General features: G+C 38.9%; 2 protein-coding genes across 2 annotated transcripts in view; one reads left to right on the top strand and one right to left on the bottom strand.

Annotated features, from left to right (window-relative positions):
* Positions 1-4,816: 4,816 nt before the first annotated feature.
* On the top strand, positions 4,817-13,154 carry rab1ba (zRAB1B, member RAS oncogene family a). The gene is made up of 6 exons (XM_083542233.1): positions 4,817-5,145; positions 7,585-7,657; positions 8,059-8,154; positions 9,013-9,108; positions 9,903-10,034; positions 10,245-13,154. The coding sequence occupies exons 1-6, from the start codon at positions 5,132-5,134 to the stop codon at positions 10,437-10,439; spliced, it is 606 nt and encodes a 201-aa protein (XP_083398359.1). The 5' UTR covers positions 4,817-5,131; the 3' UTR covers positions 10,440-13,154.
* peli3 (pellino E3 ubiquitin protein ligase family member 3) overlaps positions 12,867-17,908 on the bottom strand; it is a 20,553-nt gene continuing 15,511 nt past the window's right edge. Inside the window, exons 6-7 of the mRNA XM_083542205.1 lie at positions 16,078-16,266; positions 12,867-15,077 (exon numbers count right to left, since the gene is read on the bottom strand). Of these exons, the coding sequence (XP_083398331.1) occupies positions 14,499-15,077; positions 16,078-16,266 (768 nt within the window). The 3' untranslated portion in view covers positions 12,867-14,498. The remainder of the gene's footprint in view (positions 15,078-16,077; positions 16,267-17,908) is intronic.

Genomic DNA, 17,908 nt, shown 5'->3' with positions numbered 1-17,908 from the left:
CTAGTTTTATGAGCTCAACATTTGTGATCATCACAGATCCAGCATCAGCTTCTCCATGCCAGAGCCTTTAAACACTGCAGGAGGTCCAATGTCAAAACCACACATGTAGTGGGATCCAATTGGCACTGGTAAGTCCCTAGATGGTACTGGATGTTTGTGAGTTCGGCATCTAGTTCTTCAAAGGTCCATAATCTTCATGAGGTGGGACGTGACAGGAGCTGGCCAACCTCAGGATGCCTCGGGATAGGGAGAGAAAGAGAAGCAGTGGAGAGAAATTAGCGTAGCTGATAATGTGCATGTGATCAGATGTTCTGGAGCACAAGGTTATGATGTGATGTGTGTTATGTGTAGGCTTTGCTAAAAAAGATATGTTTTTAATCTGCACTTAAACTGGGAGAGTGTGTCTAAACCCCCAAACACTGTCAGGAAGACTATTCCAGAGTTTAGGAGCTAAATATGAAAATGATCTACCGCCTTTAGTGGACTTTGCTATTCTAGGAACTACTAGAAGCCCAGAGTTTTGAGATCTCAGGGAGCGTGACGGATTGTAGCGTGTTAAAAGACTGGAGAGATACATGGGAGCAGAAGTAGAAGTAGAAGTTTGAAGTCTATTCGAAATTTAACAGGAAGCCAGTGTAGGAATGATAAGATTGGGGTTATGTGATCATATTTTCTTGACCTTGTAAGAACTATTGCTGCCGCATTCTGGACTAACTGAAGCTTGTTTATTAATGATGCAGGACATCCACTTAGTAATGCATTACAATAGTCTATTCTGGAGGTCATGAACACATGGACGATCTTCTCTGCATCGGATATAGACAACATATTTCTAAGCTTAGAAATATTTCTAAATTGAAAGAAGGCTGTTTTTGTAACTTCGTTGATATGATTATTAAAAGACAAGATGCTGTCTAAAATAACTCCCACGTCTTTTACCGTTGAACTAGTAGTTACAGAACATCCGTCTAAATGCAGGTTGAGATGCTGGAGCTTCTGTATACTGGTTTTTGGGCCGATGAGCAAAATCTCCGTCTTATCAAAATTTAGTAGTAGAAAGTTATGGGTCATCCAATCTCTTATTTCTTTAACACACGTGGTGGTGGTGGTATCATCATGGTCATCATTACTGCATCTGGGCCAGGATAGCTTATCATCATTGATGGAACAATGAATTCAGAATTATAAAGGAAAATGTCAGGACATCTGTCCATGACCTGAATTTTAACTCCAACAAATGAGGAACAAAGTTAATGCTTTGGAATGACAAAGTCAAAGTCCTGACCTTAATCCAACAGAAATGTTGTAAAAAAACCCAAAAAACTGAAGCAATCAGTTATCGTAAATAAAACTCACCAAAAATTCCAAAGTTGAAGCTTTTCTATACTGAGAATTGGGGCTAAAATTCTGCTAAGCTATGGTACAGAATTGATTAACAGGTGCCAGAAACCTTTGCTTACAGTTATTGCTTTACAATGGTCAAAATAGATACTGAAAGCAAACGGTGACATACTTTTGCCAGATATAAAATCAAATCAAATCAAAATTTTATTCATCACATACACATACATACAGGGTACGACATGTAGTGAAATGTTTTATACGATGGTCCGGCATGAGGAAATAGGATGGGGGAAAAGAAAAGGAGGCAGATAAATAAGTATAAGGTATAAGAAAACTATATAAAATAAAATAAAAATAAATAGAATTAAAAAAAAAAGAATATAAAGTATAAAGATATATAAAAAGATAATGTATGAAACAAATATACATATAAACAGTAAACAATGTGTAGTAAAAAAAATTAAACAATAGGCAATTTGTGGTGGGTTGTCCATAAAGTGTCCGTGTGCGGTATGGTGTGGTGTAAAGGTCCGTAAAGTGTCCATGTGCAATATGGTGTGGTATGAATAAAATAAAAAGCGCACTGTGCTGTGCAAGTCCAGAGTTTAAAGTGTCGTGGTGCGAATGGTGAGATATGTTTAAAGTGACGTGGTGCAAAGGTGAAATATGTACAGAGAAGTGTGATGATGGAGAGAGTGGGCCAGTTCTAGATCCTGGGTGTTTCCTGGTTTAAACACCGAATGGCCTGCGGGAAGAAGCTCCTCCTCATTCTCTCTGTGTTCGCTTTCAGGGAGCGGAAGCGTTTTCCTGAACGCAACAGAGAAAAGAGTCCATTGTTGGGATGGCTGAGGTCCTTCATAATCTTCCTAGCACTTGTCCAGCACCACGTGCTATAGATGTCCTGCAGGTTAGGGAGCTCAGTGTGGATGGTACGTTCAGCTGAACGCACCACCCTCTGGAGGGCTCGCCTGTCCTGCATGGTGCTGTTCCCAACCAGGAAGTGATGCTACCCGTCAGAACGCTCTCAATGGTGCAAGTGTAGAAGGTCTTAAGCACCTGAGAGGGTAGTTTAAAGTCCCTTAAGCGTCTCAGATGGTACAGACGCTGCCGGGCCTTCTTCACCAGGGTGTTGGTGTGACAGAACCAAGACAGATCCTGTGTGATGTTAACACCAAGGTACCGGAAACTGTCCACTCTCTCCACTGGGGTCCCGCTGATGTTTATAGGTTGGTATGACCGCTCCCGCTTTGTGCTGAAGTCCACGATCAACTCCTTAGTCTTGCTGACGTTCAGGAGAAGGTTGTTCTCCTGGCACCATCTCTCCAGGTTTTTAACCTCCTGTAGGTAGGCCATCTCGTCGTTGTTGGAGATCAGACCCACCACAACAGTGTCGTCAGCAAACTTGATGATGGTGGTGGAGTTGGATGTGGCCACACAGTCATGTGTGTACATTGAGTAAAGCAGGGGGCTCAGAACACAACCCTGGGGGGTGCCAGTGCTGAGGGTGAGGGTGGATGAGGTGTGTTTTTCCCACCCGTACGGCTTGTGGTCTGTCTGTCAGGAAGTTAGAGATCCATTGACACAGCGGCTGGCTGAGTCCCAGGACCTCCAACTTAGAGGTGAGTGTGGAGGGAATTATGGTGTTAAACGCTGAACTGTAGTCCACGAACAACATCTTTGCATAATTCCCATTTCTTTGGTCCAGGTGGCTCATCATGGTGTGGAGAAGATGAGCAATGGCGTCCTCAGTAGAGCGGTTCTGACGGTACGCAAACTGAAGTGGGTCCAGTAATACTATATACTAGATATGTAATACTGAATCATTTTTCTTAACGAATAAATGACCAGTAAAATATTTTTGTATAATTTGCTCGATCAAATTCACTTTTAGGACTTGCTTGAGCACCAAGTTTTTGGTAATATTTACGCAAAAAATTCGAAAGGGTTTACAAAATCTCAAGCACCACTGTATGTCTGTGGATTGCAGACACTGGCTAAATGAACAAAATTCATGAAGTTTTGCAGCTTGTGAATAACTGCAATCTCTTGTGTGGAGGGGAAGCCACAAAGCACAAAGCTACAAATTAGTGCCATTTAACCACATTACTGCTTGTCACTTAGGAGTTGTTTTAGCTAACAGCAGACTCAGTGAGAAACAGTACATGTCAAAGTATTGAGTAGAAAACAAAAAGTGAAGCACTGTATGGCGAAAGGTTTATGGACATTTGACTATCATTCCCTTAATTGCATGTTGAACCTCCCATTCCAGATTTTGTCACTGTTATATTAACAGCCATTCTTCCAGGACGGATTTTCACTACATTTTGACGAGTAGCTGTGTGCGACGAGCATAAGAGTAAGAAGGGGAAATCTGAGACAGGGTTCCAGTATATAGCAACTATAGCAACTATAGCAAAAGCCTGAACATGTGTGTATGTGTATAATGGAAGCAGGAAGCGAAATGGCTGTATAATTGCAGTATGATAGATAGATAGATAGATAGATAGATAGATAGATAGATAGATAGATAGATAGATAGATAGATAGATAGATAGATAGATAGATAGATAGATAGATAGATAGATAGATAGATAGATAGATAGATAGATAGATTTTTATAATTGTTTAATTGTGTTTTTTTTTTTTTTTACTTTTTGAAGTTCTCTGCATGGTATTATAGAGAGAATATTTGTGTCACATATACCAAGGTTTGTTTTGACAGTTTGGAAATGAATAATTCCAACATCATGATCTATATTTTGACCAACATTAAATAAATAAAATACACTATTAAAACTAAATTTGAAATCTGAGACAGGGTTCAAGTATATAGCAACTATAGCAAATATAGCAAAAGCCTGAAAGTGTGTGTATGTGTATAATGGAAGCAGGAAGCGAAATGGCTGTATAATTGCAGTATGATAGATAGATAGATAGATAGATAGATAGATAGATAGATAGATAGATAGATAGATAGATAGATAGATAGATAGATAGATAGATAGATAGATAGATAGATAGATTTTTATAAATTTTTTTAAGTTCTCTGCGCGGTATTATAGAACGAATATTTGTGTCACATATACCAAGGTGTGTTTTGACAGTTTGGAAATGAATAATTCCAACATCATGATCTATATTTCGACCAACATTAAATAAATAAAATACACTAGTAAAACTAAATTTGAAAGACAGGAATGGTCTTTAAGAGATGATAGAATTGGAAATAATGTCCAGACTTTTTTTTCGTGACATTCCCTGGAGCTTCTCTTTATATGATTACGATGGAATGTGATGGAAAAAATTATATGATTGTGTGAATCAGTTCAGTCATAAAACCAAAATGAACCCCAGGGCCAGAAACTCTAAGGCCGTATGACGTCATGTAAGGGTTGCCTAACTTTCTGTCTTTTTTTATTGTTAATTTTTTTTTTTTTTTTAAATCCGGCCGTACTGCCACGTCATCTGATGTCACTGCCGCACCTGCGCAGCCATCTTGTAACTTCTCCTGCGGCCAGAGGAAGGAGGAGGAAAAAAAGCCCGGATAAAGGAGCCTGCTGTTATTCAGTAAGAGTAATGTCCGGTAAGTGAAAGGAGCTCGTAGTAAAGGCGGTGTGCAACAGTGACAGCAGCAGCAGCGGAGAGTAAACCGAAACACAGCAGCCTGAGTCACCACAGTGCTTCACAATCACAATCGGAGGAATCATCTATTATCTCGGAGTCAAAGAGGAAGCAAAAGTGTTCGTCAGACTTCCATTTAAAACACACACCCCGGCCTTCTCCCACCATGAATCCTGAATAGTAAGTATGACTCTTCCTTCACTAATACATGCCGCACTAACGGACCTTTTTTTATTTCGTCTTCCTTTCCATTTCACATCCACTCCTCCTAGAAAACCATGGCATCGTTAGCCGACAAGCTTTGTCACTTCGTCTAGTTAGCTCCTGTCATCTGCCTCGCTAGCTAACCTCTATCTTATAATGCACACCCGTTTCGCGACACAGTCCACTTCGTGGGTTGCGATTGGCTGAGATCAGGGACGGTTTACGACACTGGCTAATCGACGCGCCGAACCAAGCTTATTAACAGCCAATCCGCGCGTTGGAGGCGGGCCGTTTTGGAATACGGGTTCGTTATGCTAATTGTAACGAATATAAGCAAACTAGCTAGCGCTCTATCGGAAATATGAAATTAGCTGTTTTTGACGACACAATTGGTTTTGACGACTGCTGGACGTCATTTTAGATTCGCTCTCATCTTATACCGTATTAAAAAACTTATTTTGGGTGATTTTTGAAACAGACAGATAGGATCATTTTACGCTGGGTGGCTAATCGACAGTGGACGCCTTTTGGTTGCGCCGCAGCCGGTTTCCTTTCGATTTAATTGCCCTCGTTAGGTAAAATGGATGCGTTCAGAAGGAGAGGGTCTCATAACCTAGAAAGTGGAGGAAATTGACAGAAGTTCAGCCAGAGATTGAGTCTCCTGTCCACAGGGTTTAGGCCTGTGAAGTCTCTGGGCTGTGGCCAGAGGAGGAGGAAGAAGAGGAGGAGGAGGAGGTCATTGGCGATGCTATGAGTGGTGGCTGATATGTCACCAAAGTCCCATCAAGACACTTCCACGTTTGCACGATAACTGTTATGCCAACAAAAATGGATCAATATTATAAAACGTGAAACCTAAAAAGCTAACTTTCTCTACTATCTGGATATAATGAACCTGAAATAAAGGCCGACTTGATTTGAGTTAATGATCAAATATATATCGTGTATATATAAAACAGGAAATGTGTCCAAAATGAATTATGGAAACAAATGATGGGTAACAGAATGTGTTGTTTTCATGAGGTTTGCTGCCAGGAAGTGCTAATTCGGTCTTAGTTTTCTTGTATTTTTATTATAAAGAAAAATTTTACGTCTTGAAATGCTGCATGTTCAAGTGGACACGTGTAGGACATTGTAAGGTGTTTCCATGGTCAGGAATCTTGTGGTCTGCTTAGTATTAAATTTGGTTGTAAGTAAATTAGGCTAGTGAATTTTAATGTTTTATTATGGATACATTTCAATTTGGCCATGCGCAGAAACCCGCCACATGGAGGAAAAAGACATACCACAGTCACTCAAGATTTGAGTTTGTCCTCTGTACAGGAGTCAGTTTGAAACACCGTGAAATGAAATTCTTACTTTGAAAATAAATTTCAGACAAACCGCAACCGAAAAATGACGCAAGAAACGAATAACAAATGTACAAAGTCATGATGCAGTTATAGTGCAAATGCCAGAAATAGAAGTGTGTGCATGTATAGAGTGCATGTTAACGTACACACGCATGTGCAAAGTCCTGCAGAGGTAGAAGTCAACATTGGTTTCCAGAAGAAGAAAAAAAGCCATACAGGAGCATGTGACATTGAAAATAAAGCCCAACCAACCATTGCATTTATATGTTCAGTGTATAGCATACAGGGGAAAAGGAAAAAAAAACCTGAAGAAAAATCAGCAAAAAAAAAGAAAAACTAAAATCATTTAGTCGAATATGTTGCAAAAAGCATCTTTCTCATGAAACATGTGCTTGCTCAGAGCTGATTCACGCAGTGTAGTGAGAAGATGCAGTCTGTCATGACAACACATTTTTGAACAACCTCTGAAATAACGCCCTGTTATATGTTGCCTTTTGACACGGACACGTCAAAATGTATTACATGCTGTTTGCCCAAAGTGCCGATTGCTTCACGACAGGTGTGACGCAACACCTTGTTACATGTGTAACACTAGTCCTTAACAGTGCCATGTGCTCAGTATTCAGAAAGCAACACAACAGCTTGTTGATTGCAACATTTAGGTAGTTAGGAGGGGGCACGAGTCACACGGCTTCTATCCGGTGGATGGACCCTGTTTTTGTTTACCACAGTGTTGTTATTTGTACTTGTTTTTAATGTCTTTGCAATAATTAAATGAAGTTATCTATTATAGGAACAATAAACATTCACTTTTATTTATGTTGCTTTCAAATTTGTGAATTGGTGTTTTTTTTTTTTTTTTTTTTTAAACTTTTTTTAAACTTTTTTTATTTAATTTTTTTCCCAAGAATTACTAATAGAATCATCTTTGATAGATGGACCTTGTTTTCTCCAAAATAAATTCTCTTGCTTTCGTTGAATTATCATCTTTCCTGTAATCCTCTGTGGGGAATTTTTAAGCTGCAATGTGATTTGATGCTTTTTTTTTTATTTTTTATTTTAGCGACTACCTGTTCAAACTGCTCCTCATTGGTGACTCTGGAGTGGGCAAGTCATGTCTTCTGTTGAGATTTGCAGTAAGTACATAACTCGGTCATACTGTTTGAAATAAAAATTAAATAAGATCATGCAACCTTTCTGGTCCTTGAACTCTTTGGCAACTCTTTGGTTTTAGAACCACACCAGTGTGTCTGAGGTTAAATTCATTCTGATGAATATATGATGCGTCCAAATAGTATTACTGAAAACCTGGTTTCATTTGATCTGCAGTGGAAAGTGGAAAAGGTCCAACTAGTGTCTCCTCAGTAAGATGTAGACTAAGTGATTTCTTAACTTAATAAATCAAACATTGTCTTTCATATACACTTTTAAAAAGCTATATAATTTACTCTGTTCAGTCACTGTTATTGATTTTGACAAGTACACTTTATATTTATTAATATACAACCGGTTGTGACAATGCATGCTTTTTGTCTAGGATGATACATACACGGAGAGCTACATCAGCACCATCGGAGTGGACTTCAAGATCAGAACCATTGAACTGGATGGCAAAACTATTAAGCTTCAGATTGTGAGTGAAATCTAAAGCTGCTTTTTTTTTTCCAGTGGTTCCTGGGTTTTTCATGTGCATTTTTTTTTTTTTTTTTTTTTTTTTTTTTTTTTTTTTTTAGTTTAAGCTTAAAAGTTTTAGTTGCAGCAATCATTGTAATCACTACAAACATTTGTTAGTTAAATACAAATATATTTGTAAATGTTTTAAAGTAAAAAACAGTGATTTAAATCAGGTAAATAATCAATACACCAACCGAAACGGTTTCAAAACGGACGGTTAATGAAGTGATACCGGAAAAACTACTTATTCTAACTTCCATACGGATTACACAATCAGAGAAGTTGTTTTGGGAATTGGTTTGTTTAAAAGTAGACATTTCAAGCTCTATAGATCTATATTTATTCTGTTTGTTAGGCAGCTATTCACTGAGAATTCGGTTGGTTTATTCATGTCTGTGATGATGACTGAGATGGCAGAGAGCCATGTGAGTGAATACAAATAAAAAGTAGACAGTAGAGTCTTTACAGATTCGAATAATGTATTGCTCTTATCTAGACGATCAAAAGAGACAGTAATTTAAGTTTGTTTTGGCTTTATGACGAATAAATGCCTAGTGTGTTTGACGACCTCATAGGGGTTCATTTCTGGATGTGTGCATTATGTCGGATTTAGGCAAAAACTCAAATGTTTAGTGATAAAAAAAAAAAAAAAAAATCCAGAATTTATTTATTTATATTTGAGTAAAGAACGGATATGAATTGACAAATTAATATTAATATATAAATATAATATATTTATTACATACATACATACACACACACACACACACACACACACCCTGAAATTCCCTTTTTTCACCATCTTTCTCCCTCTCAGTGGGATACTGCTGGACAGGAAAGGTTTCGCACCATCACTTCCAGTTACTACAGAGGAGCCCATGGCATCATTGTGGTGTATGATGTCACTGATCAGGTAATGCACATTGAAACATATAAAAAAAAAAAAAAACGAATATCAAACTATGGATGTAAATTGAATTATTGAACTTATAAAAACTGCAAGACCTGAGTAGAGGTGTGGTATGCAGTATAGGTTTTGTGCCAAACTAAAGCCTGATACATGAGTTATGTATATTGTTATATTTTTTGTACTCCTTGCTTCTGATTTACAATGAATCTTGAAACAAAATTGAACTCTGCTAAAACAAGCTCCAACCAGTGATGGAATACTCAGTACAAGATGAGACTTTATTTTATTATTAGACTTCGAGGCACAGTGGCATCCTCAGCATCGTGGTTGTCTTGATTAATAAATAATTAGTGAGTCTGTGAGGAATCAACTTAATGTTTGATTATTGTTAATGATTATTGCTGCGCCGAGGTCAAATTCGAAAAGAACAGACTTTACTATGGTTGGACTTCCTTGGAATTTCAATTATTTGAAAGTTTCTGAAACTTTAATGAATTGGCATTTTGCACACAGTTATGCTGTTTGATTCAGTTAGGGAGCGCTGCTGTGTCACCTATTGGCATGAAGGCAAAAATTGATGTTGCTGTGTGCAGCATTCTTACAATGCAGCTAATTGGCCACTTAGTCTTATATGTCAGGGGGGCAGTTTAGAGCATACATTCATTTTCTGCACTTTTACCTTTCTGTAAGTCAATTTGTTGAGCTACATCAGTGCTTTATAGAAACCTTACCGCACGAGTCCGTTGGTGCAGTATCAGCATTGTAGAATTTATTTTCTGTTTTTACTCTCCTTGTAGGAATCTTACAACAATGTAAAGCAGTGGCTGCAGGAGATTGATCGCTATGCCAGTGAGAATGTCAACAAGCTGCTGGTTGGAAACAAGTGCGATCTCACAACGAAGAAAGTAGTGGACTACACAACAGCCAAAGTATGAACAAACTTCACTGCTCTTTCTTTGTACTTTCACATTCAGGTGTGTGAGTGTGTGAGTGTGTGAGTGTGTGAGTGTGTGAGTGTGTGAGTGTGTGAGTGTGTGAGTGTGTGAGTGTGTGACGACTCCTTTGTTGTTCACGTCAATGAAAATGCACTACAAAATCTAGCAACTCCTTTATCTGAGAGTCTTTTTATGTCTTTGCAGGAATTCGCTGACTCTCTTGCCATCCCTTTCCTTGAAACAAGCGCTAAAAATGCCACCAATGTAGAGCAGGCCTTTATGACCATGGCCGCCGAGATCAAGAAACGCATGGGACCGGGAGCTACGGCTGGAGGAGACAAACCCAACCTGAAGATCGACAGCACTCCAGTTCGACAGTCTGGTGGTGGCTGCTGTTGAAGAGCCTCTTTCTCTCCCTGTCTCTCTTTCTCTCTCTCTTTTTCACACACATACACACACAAACATACCCTTTCTGCCCTCACACACACACACACACACACACACACACACATACGTGCATACATACATCTAGGAGCATAAGAACAGAAGGTGAAGATGTTCTAACATTCTCATGGGAGTAACCACTGCGTTCGAAGCCAAAGCTTGAGTTTTAACGTTCCCTTGGCTTCCTTGCAAGGAGTTTTGTAGCCTCCTCTATGAGATCCTGGTCCTCTCCTTGGTTTTATACTCCTAGACTCACACCGTATCTCTCTTGACCTCTGTCTTCTGAAATCTTGACCTATTCTTCTATTTTAGTCTCACCTGCATTAAAATTCCACCCACAACCCAAACCCTCTGAAGACGCAGTGATTTCTATCTTATGACAGAGGTGCAAATAGAAAAGTAATTGGCTTTTGGAGGACAGCCTTTTTATTGTAAAATAAAGAGCTGAGGGATTTGAGTGAGTCAGGCAAAGTTGCATAATCCTGTTTGTCATGAAGTCTCTCCCAGTTTTGCCTTCATCGATCCAACACAAACCCTTGTACACTTGTCAAAGTTTCTTTTGTTGTTCAGTGTATAAAGAATAAAAAACCTAAATTTGGCAATATTATATATTTCATATTCTGATCTTACTAAGGTTATTATTCGTTTTAAGACTTAATGGTAGTTTTTTTTTTTTCCTAATCATAATTATTGTACAAAGGCTTACTGCAGTAAAATTTAGGTGTTTGGCAGGGAGGGGGTGGAAAGCTTGATGTCTGGAGTATGGGCTGGCTGACTAAAGCTACTGTTCCCCGTTACCTCATTTAACTCCTCCCTGGTCATTTGTTTTCAGTGTATTCAGGAGCAGGAGAAAAAAATTTCAATCCAGACTGGAACTGTAACGCCTAGTGATGGCTCAATTTTTTCTTCTGTATTTTAAGTGAAAGTCAGTTGTTGTTCTTCGTCACTGGACGCTCAGTGCAGTAAAGCAATGGTATACGAAAAATCATGCAAGCTTTGCGGCAGAGTAGTTAGTTTTTGGATTGCGAGATGAGCTTTCATTTTTTTATTTTTATTTTTTTTTATTTTATTATTATTTTGAGGTGTGCCGGTCTTTTTGTCTAAATTACTGTAGCGTTTGGGTTTCATTTTGTCCAAGATGTCTTGGGTTTGACGTCTACTTTGACATCTTAGCGTTTCGACGAGTCAGTCTTTTGCAGAATCTGTATAGACGTTGCGTATGGTTCTCTGTACAAGCTCAGTTCGACACAACCCATCATCCCTGCAAAACTGTGTGGTTTAGAAATGTCTTTGTATGTGTGCATAAAGTGTAAACATACATTGGGGGGTGGGGGGTGGGGGGCGTGTGTTGTACTCCTGAAGGTGTGTTAAATCAGTGGGATGTTTGTACTGTGGGTCTTATCAAGATGGAGGATGTTGGGACTGACTGGTCTTGGCTTAGAGACCGGATATGACCTTCCATATTCTCCAAAATACAACACTCATGTTCAAGCCCCTTTTTCTTTTTGCATTCGGCCTAAAATAAAATTAACTTAATCTTTGGGACCTTTCATTATTTGGTGTAGAACAGTACAAAAATCTTGGCAGTGTAAGGGTTAATATATAGCCCTTCAATTTAAAGCCCCTCTACCCCTAATGTGACTTCAAGTTCAGAAAACATAAGCGTCCCCTTACTAAGTTAAGATTTAAAACCCATGAGCAATGACTTTCTTGTGGACAACAGACAGTGTTTTTGTCCTAATATAGTATATGTAGAATGTGGATTTAGAGAAAAAAAAAAACCTAGATGCAGTTTGTGTAGACCTGTCTTAAAGAAGTTGTCTATCATATTGTAATATTAGAGTACTAATAAACTGAGCCATTTACCTTTAATGCCACTTCAGCCATTTTTAACCTCAGAATAACACTTTTTTTTGTGAGATTAAAGACATTGCTCAGTGAGATTGGTTTGGTGGAATGGGGGTGGAGGGAGCAGTAGCAGGTTGGTGGGGGGTGTACAGGGATGGGGTTGGGTTTACTGTATTTAGGAACATTCCTTCTATTTCAATTACGTGTGATGTCTGTAAAAAAACAAACAAAAAAACCCAAAAAAAAAACCCCCACAAAAAAAAAACATACGTCTCACTTCAGCCCTGTACTTCATCACACATTAAATCCGAGTGCCCTCTGTTTCCGACATGTTCAGAATGCGTTATGTTTGTGGTTTTTTTCCATGAGGCTTGCTGTTCTACTGATTTTAACCTATGAATTGAGCTATTAAGTTGTGATGCTGTGTGTCTGATTAACGGATTTAGGGCCTAGGGGCAATGTATCAGGGTGGGACATTATTCTAAACAAGAGGGGAGGGGCTGCTTTTGAATGTGATGGAATTTTGCTGCGTGCTTTCTTTTTTGTTTGTTTCTCTTTTTTTTTTTTTTTTTGTTTTGTTTGGCTTTTACTTTTTAACTTTGTTCATTGTTCTCTCTGTCATTTGCACATCTCTATGTTGCTTTGGGCGAGGCATGATGAAGGCGCAGGCGACTGTTGTAGTGAGAGCACCAGGCCGGTAGTTCTTTCTCTCTCCCACTGCTTGCTCACTCTGGTGCTCTTTCATAGCTCAGTTTGATCATGTTTTTCTTCTTTCTGTACATATTATTATAAATATATATAATAAAAATGATCAATGTCTTATGTGTGGCTTTTTTTTTTTTATTATTATTATTATTTTTTTGTTGGTGGTTCATGATTTCATCTTTTTATTGCCTGGATCGTCATTTTTTTAATCGGTGCTCTTAATGCAGCTTATTTTTGGGTCACAATATAAGAGCAAACCATAGCCTGCACTGTAGCAACCTAAATAGAAGGAAATGTGCATTTTCTAAAGGTGCCTTTTTTTTTCTTTAGTTGTTTTTATATTTTCAGTCACCTCATCAAGCAGCTTGTTATTTAAAATATTACAGTGTATGATCTTACTGCCTACCTGTTACTAATCCCATTATAGGAGGTTAGAGGTTTTGAAACACTTCATGCTGGAGTAACTGATTAGCTGTCTTTTTTTTTATTATTATTATTTATTTTTTTATATATATATATATATAATGCTTTGTATTAGCAAGTCTAAACAGCTGGATTTGTTTTAATACTGAAGTTGTTTCACGATTCATCAATTCTACCCAGTAGCTTAAGATCATCCTGATCAGATCCGTGACCGTTCCAAATGTCTTAATGATCAAAGTACAATCCAGCTTTAGTCTATATTAAAAATTATACCTGCACATCTTGGTCCTGTCAGCAAGTCCTTATGTGAATTAGTCAGTAGATCATAAGCTATGACACAGATCTAAACAAATATAATAAATGATTTGCTTTTGACCTGTAAATGGCCTCTCTGTACTGTATATCTTGTTCTTTTTCTTACATGCAAACGCCAGTGTGCGTAGTGTTTGTGGGGCAGCAATAATGACCTTGAGTTATTTATAGCCAGGGAATGAGCTGCAGTCTGCAGACACGACTGTACCACTCTGCCCAGACTTCCCTGAGAAACAGATGAAGAGATGGGGAGGGAGGGAGGGAGGGAGGCAAAGAGGAGAGAGTCTGCTTAAGCCTTTCTCTCATTTATGCTGCATCATCGTTGTGATGTCGAAAACGTGTAGCGTTCATCTTACTGCCATATATTTATAGTGTTCATACGTTTTAATATAATGTCAAATACAAATGACTGGTGATGACGGTGTATATTTCAGATCCTGGCCCATAGCCACATTTCTTTTACAGTAGGTTTTCATCAGCAAGGCAACACAACGTTTCTGCCCTAAAACGATGCCCATAAATCTTTCTTAGTACGTTGCTTGTGCACAGCAATCTTACAAAAAGCAAGCAATCGTTTCCCTTTATTTATTTCATCACCTTTATTTACATATACTCTCAACATTTTCTCCTTTTTTTTTTAGCACGCTGGTGTCTCGGTGCAGGAACAGTTCAGTACATTGACTCCAGGCCCTTTAGTCCTTGTGTTTCACATGCAGTCCTGCTGTCTCAGTCAACGGGGCCTTGGAAGATGAGCTTGATGTGGCCGTGCTGGCCAGTGAGCCATGTGCCACAGAAGGGACATGCTGCGTGGAAGGCGTGGGTTCCGTGCGGCAGTGGAATCTGGCTCCAGCCTTGTGCCGTTTTCTCTGAGCACACGTGGCCGCAGGGGCAGAAAGCATGTGTCGGGGGCCCCGCGTCCAGATACAGGCCGCCCTCGCAGCCCAGCCACAAAGGCACGTACGGGCCCACCTTCCTGCACATGGGGCACTCGCGCTCGGCTGCCCCCACTGCCTTATCCTTCTCTCTGCGGAAGCCCCAGTTGTGGTAGCCGTGCACGTGACCGCAGTTCATGTAGACCCATGGCTGCTTCTTGTCGACAGTGGCACGTTGCGCCAGGCTGGGGAAGGCTAGCGTGTTGAAGCCCACTGGACACTGGGGACGTGCGGCGTTCAGCTCCTGGCGCAGTGACTCGAGCTGCTTGAGCGTAGGCGTGCGCCGGAGGCCACACGGGCTCCGCCAAAGCAGCGTAGCGCCACACAGGTCAATCAGAGAGCCATCCTGCAGTGTGTTTGACTCATTGTCGACCTGCGAGAGTGAAAAGCCCACACACTGGTAAAGATTTGGGCAGAACCATGTGTTACAAGGCATGTTTGTTTTATATAAGAACTTCCTTTCAGACTGTCATCTCATGCTTTTTCTGCATTAGAATTCTGAGCATTTATTTAATTTTACATTGGTGTAGGGAATCATGTACAGTGGTGGACAAAGTACACAAACCATGTACTTGAGTTAGAGATCCAGTAGGTAAAATATGACTTCAGCAAAAGTAAAAGTGCACCCTTTAAACAAGTATTTGCCTTAAAATGTACCCAAGTAACATGACTCTTTGCTTAATCAACTCAGTTAATGTGAAAAGACTCCTAAGGTGTGCTATGAGTAACATTAATCTATAATTAGAATGATATTGATGAGTCAAACACAATGATATCTATTACAATTATTATAACTACTTGAAAACAATTGTGCAAATAAGGCCACTGGTGTAGTGACAAGTTCGAGTCAGAAGTTTCTTCCATCATTTAGTCCTCTTAAAATGTTCTGCTTGCTGTTGAACTGATGCTGAACTGTATGTTCATGCTGAGTAGATACCACCGAGCGGCAATCAAAAACAGTTTCAAAAACGGAGCACATGCTCCCTGATTGTTGTATTACTATGTGCCAGTTAAGTTTTTACCCACCCATAAATAAAAAGGAACGACTGATTTTGAAAATTATAGTTGAGTATAAAGTAAGATTTTTTACTTGTTTTGACTTGAAATGTAGTGAAGTTAAAGTCTCCCCAATTGAAAATCCTTCAGTAAAGTAGATACGTGAAAAAACTCCTAAGTAAGAAAAACCCAAGTACAGTAACAAATTGCATTTACTTTGTTACTGTCCACCACTGATTTTTAGTAATATAGCAAACAGAAATTGCTCTAAAGTTACACATGGTCGATTGCCTGTTTAGTTTTTGTTCTAAAGTAAGCAATTATTTTAGCCTTGAATTAAATTTCAAGGATTGTACCACTCTCTCAGCCCTGCTTACCAATTTGCCTCTCTGTTGAGCCGAGCGTGTTTCTCTCAGGGCGAAGACGTTTCCGCACACCGATATCTCCCGCCACACACCAGGAGTGGGTTCAGACACAAATTCCCCCGCAGGGTGCATCACCAACACCCCATTTGTAGTCAACCCATCCATCAAGCCATCTGAGGTCCGCCACTTAGCTGCCCGCTCCTATCACAAAAAAAGTAGCCTATAATGTTAAACATTCAACAAAGTGAAAATCAGTTACTATATAACATTCTGTATATGGATTGAAAAATTAAAAATGCAAAGCTCAATAATATATTTATCTTGTGACACATGCAAGATTGAGGCTTTTTATAATACATTGTATATGTCCTCATACAGTACATTTTCTTATATTCTCAGGGTTTTTCTCACCCTATTACTCTCCTCCTCCACGAAATGGAAGTGGGCAGTAGGAGTCCGTTGTGTGCCAAGGACATTAGTATGTGTCAAGACTCAAGCTGTGGCAAATCTGATCATGAATTACTTACTGCTACAGAATCATCCCCATGCTTTGTTCAACTGGCTTTCAGTTGCATTTTTGGTTTTACAATAATGCCTTTCTTTGTTGCACTCATGGAGGACATCCTGTATAAAGTCGCCTTACAGTTGAAAATAATATTGTGAAAAAATCTTTTGTCACACCGATGAATATCTTTCAAAATCACTAAAATCTCTTTCAAAATATGAAACGAAAAACATATGGAAAAAGTTCCACTTATTATACCATTATACTCAAAGTACAAGACAATTTCCAAAAAAAGTTGGGACACTGTGTAAAATATAATTGTAAAAAGAATGCAATGATTTGCAAATCTTTTAAATCCATATTTTATTCACAATAGAGCACAGAAATCATCAAATGTTTAAATTGAGGGAAAAAATTAAAAATAAATAAGGTAATTTAAAATTTGATTGCTGCAACAATTTAACCACTGTGTAACATCCCCTCTTTTTTTTTAACAATAGTCAGTATATGTCTGGAAATTAAGAAGACCAGTTGCTTTTTATATTTGGTGGGGGTTGGAGAGAGAAAGAGATACAGTCTGATACAGAAATCTAGCTGCGCATCAGTACTCTGTCTTTTTTTGTCGTATTTTTAATTTCATGACGCGCCAAATATTTTTCAGTTGGTGAAAGGTCTGGACTGCAGGCAGGCCAAGTCAGCACACTGACTCTTCTACTACAAAGCCATGCTGTTGTAATAGATGAAGTATGCAATTTAGCATTGTCTTGCTGGCATATGCAAGGCCTTCCCTAAAATGGAAGCATATAGAGCTTATAATAACCTGCATGGTCCCTCTCCTCTTTAGTCCTGAGGAGGCAGCGTCCATGGTTTCCAAAAAGAATAAAAAATTGAATTGTCTGACCTCAGTACATTGTAAATGAGCTTAGGCCCAAAGAAAAGATGGCTTCTGGACCATATTCACATACTGTAGAGCTTAGATCTGCATTTGTGGATGACCGCAAACTGTGAACTCACACAATGATTTCTAAAGTGTATCTGAGCCTGATTTGCATTACAGAAACATGCTTCAGATTAAACATTTGATACGTTTTCTATGTTCTATTGTGACTAATATATGGGTTTATGCGATTTGCAAATCATTGCATTCTGGTTTTATTTACATTTTACACATTATACCAATGTTTTTGCAATTGGGTTGTACTAATGATAATGTTCAAGTCAAAATTAAAAGGTTACATTTAAAAAGTTGCCCGATTTTTCCTATGAAGGGGCAAAAATCTACCTTGATTGAGGCTGTGGGTCAAAATTAAATGTTGCATTATACTAAACTCTATATTA

Source organism: Silurus aristotelis (genome assembly GCF_946808225.1).
Source record: "Silurus aristotelis genome assembly, chromosome: 5".
In the NCBI taxonomy this organism is placed as follows: Eukaryota; Metazoa; Chordata; class Actinopteri; order Siluriformes; family Siluridae; genus Silurus; species Silurus aristotelis.
The sequence above is the reverse complement of the archived record's forward strand: the minus strand, read 5'-3'. Positions and strand labels throughout refer to the sequence as shown.

What these genes read in the sequence shown, in the direction of transcription:
- rab1ba (XM_083542233.1), top strand. An exon ending in AAACTATTAAGCTTCAGATT is followed by an intron (nt 8,155 to 9,012) that starts GTGAGTGAAATC and finishes TCTCCCTCTCAG; the next exon opens with TGGGATACTGCTGGACAGGA. An exon ending in TGGACTACACAACAGCCAAA is followed by an intron (nt 10,035 to 10,244) that starts GTATGAACAAAC and finishes ATGTCTTTGCAG; the next exon opens with GAATTCGCTGACTCTCTTGC.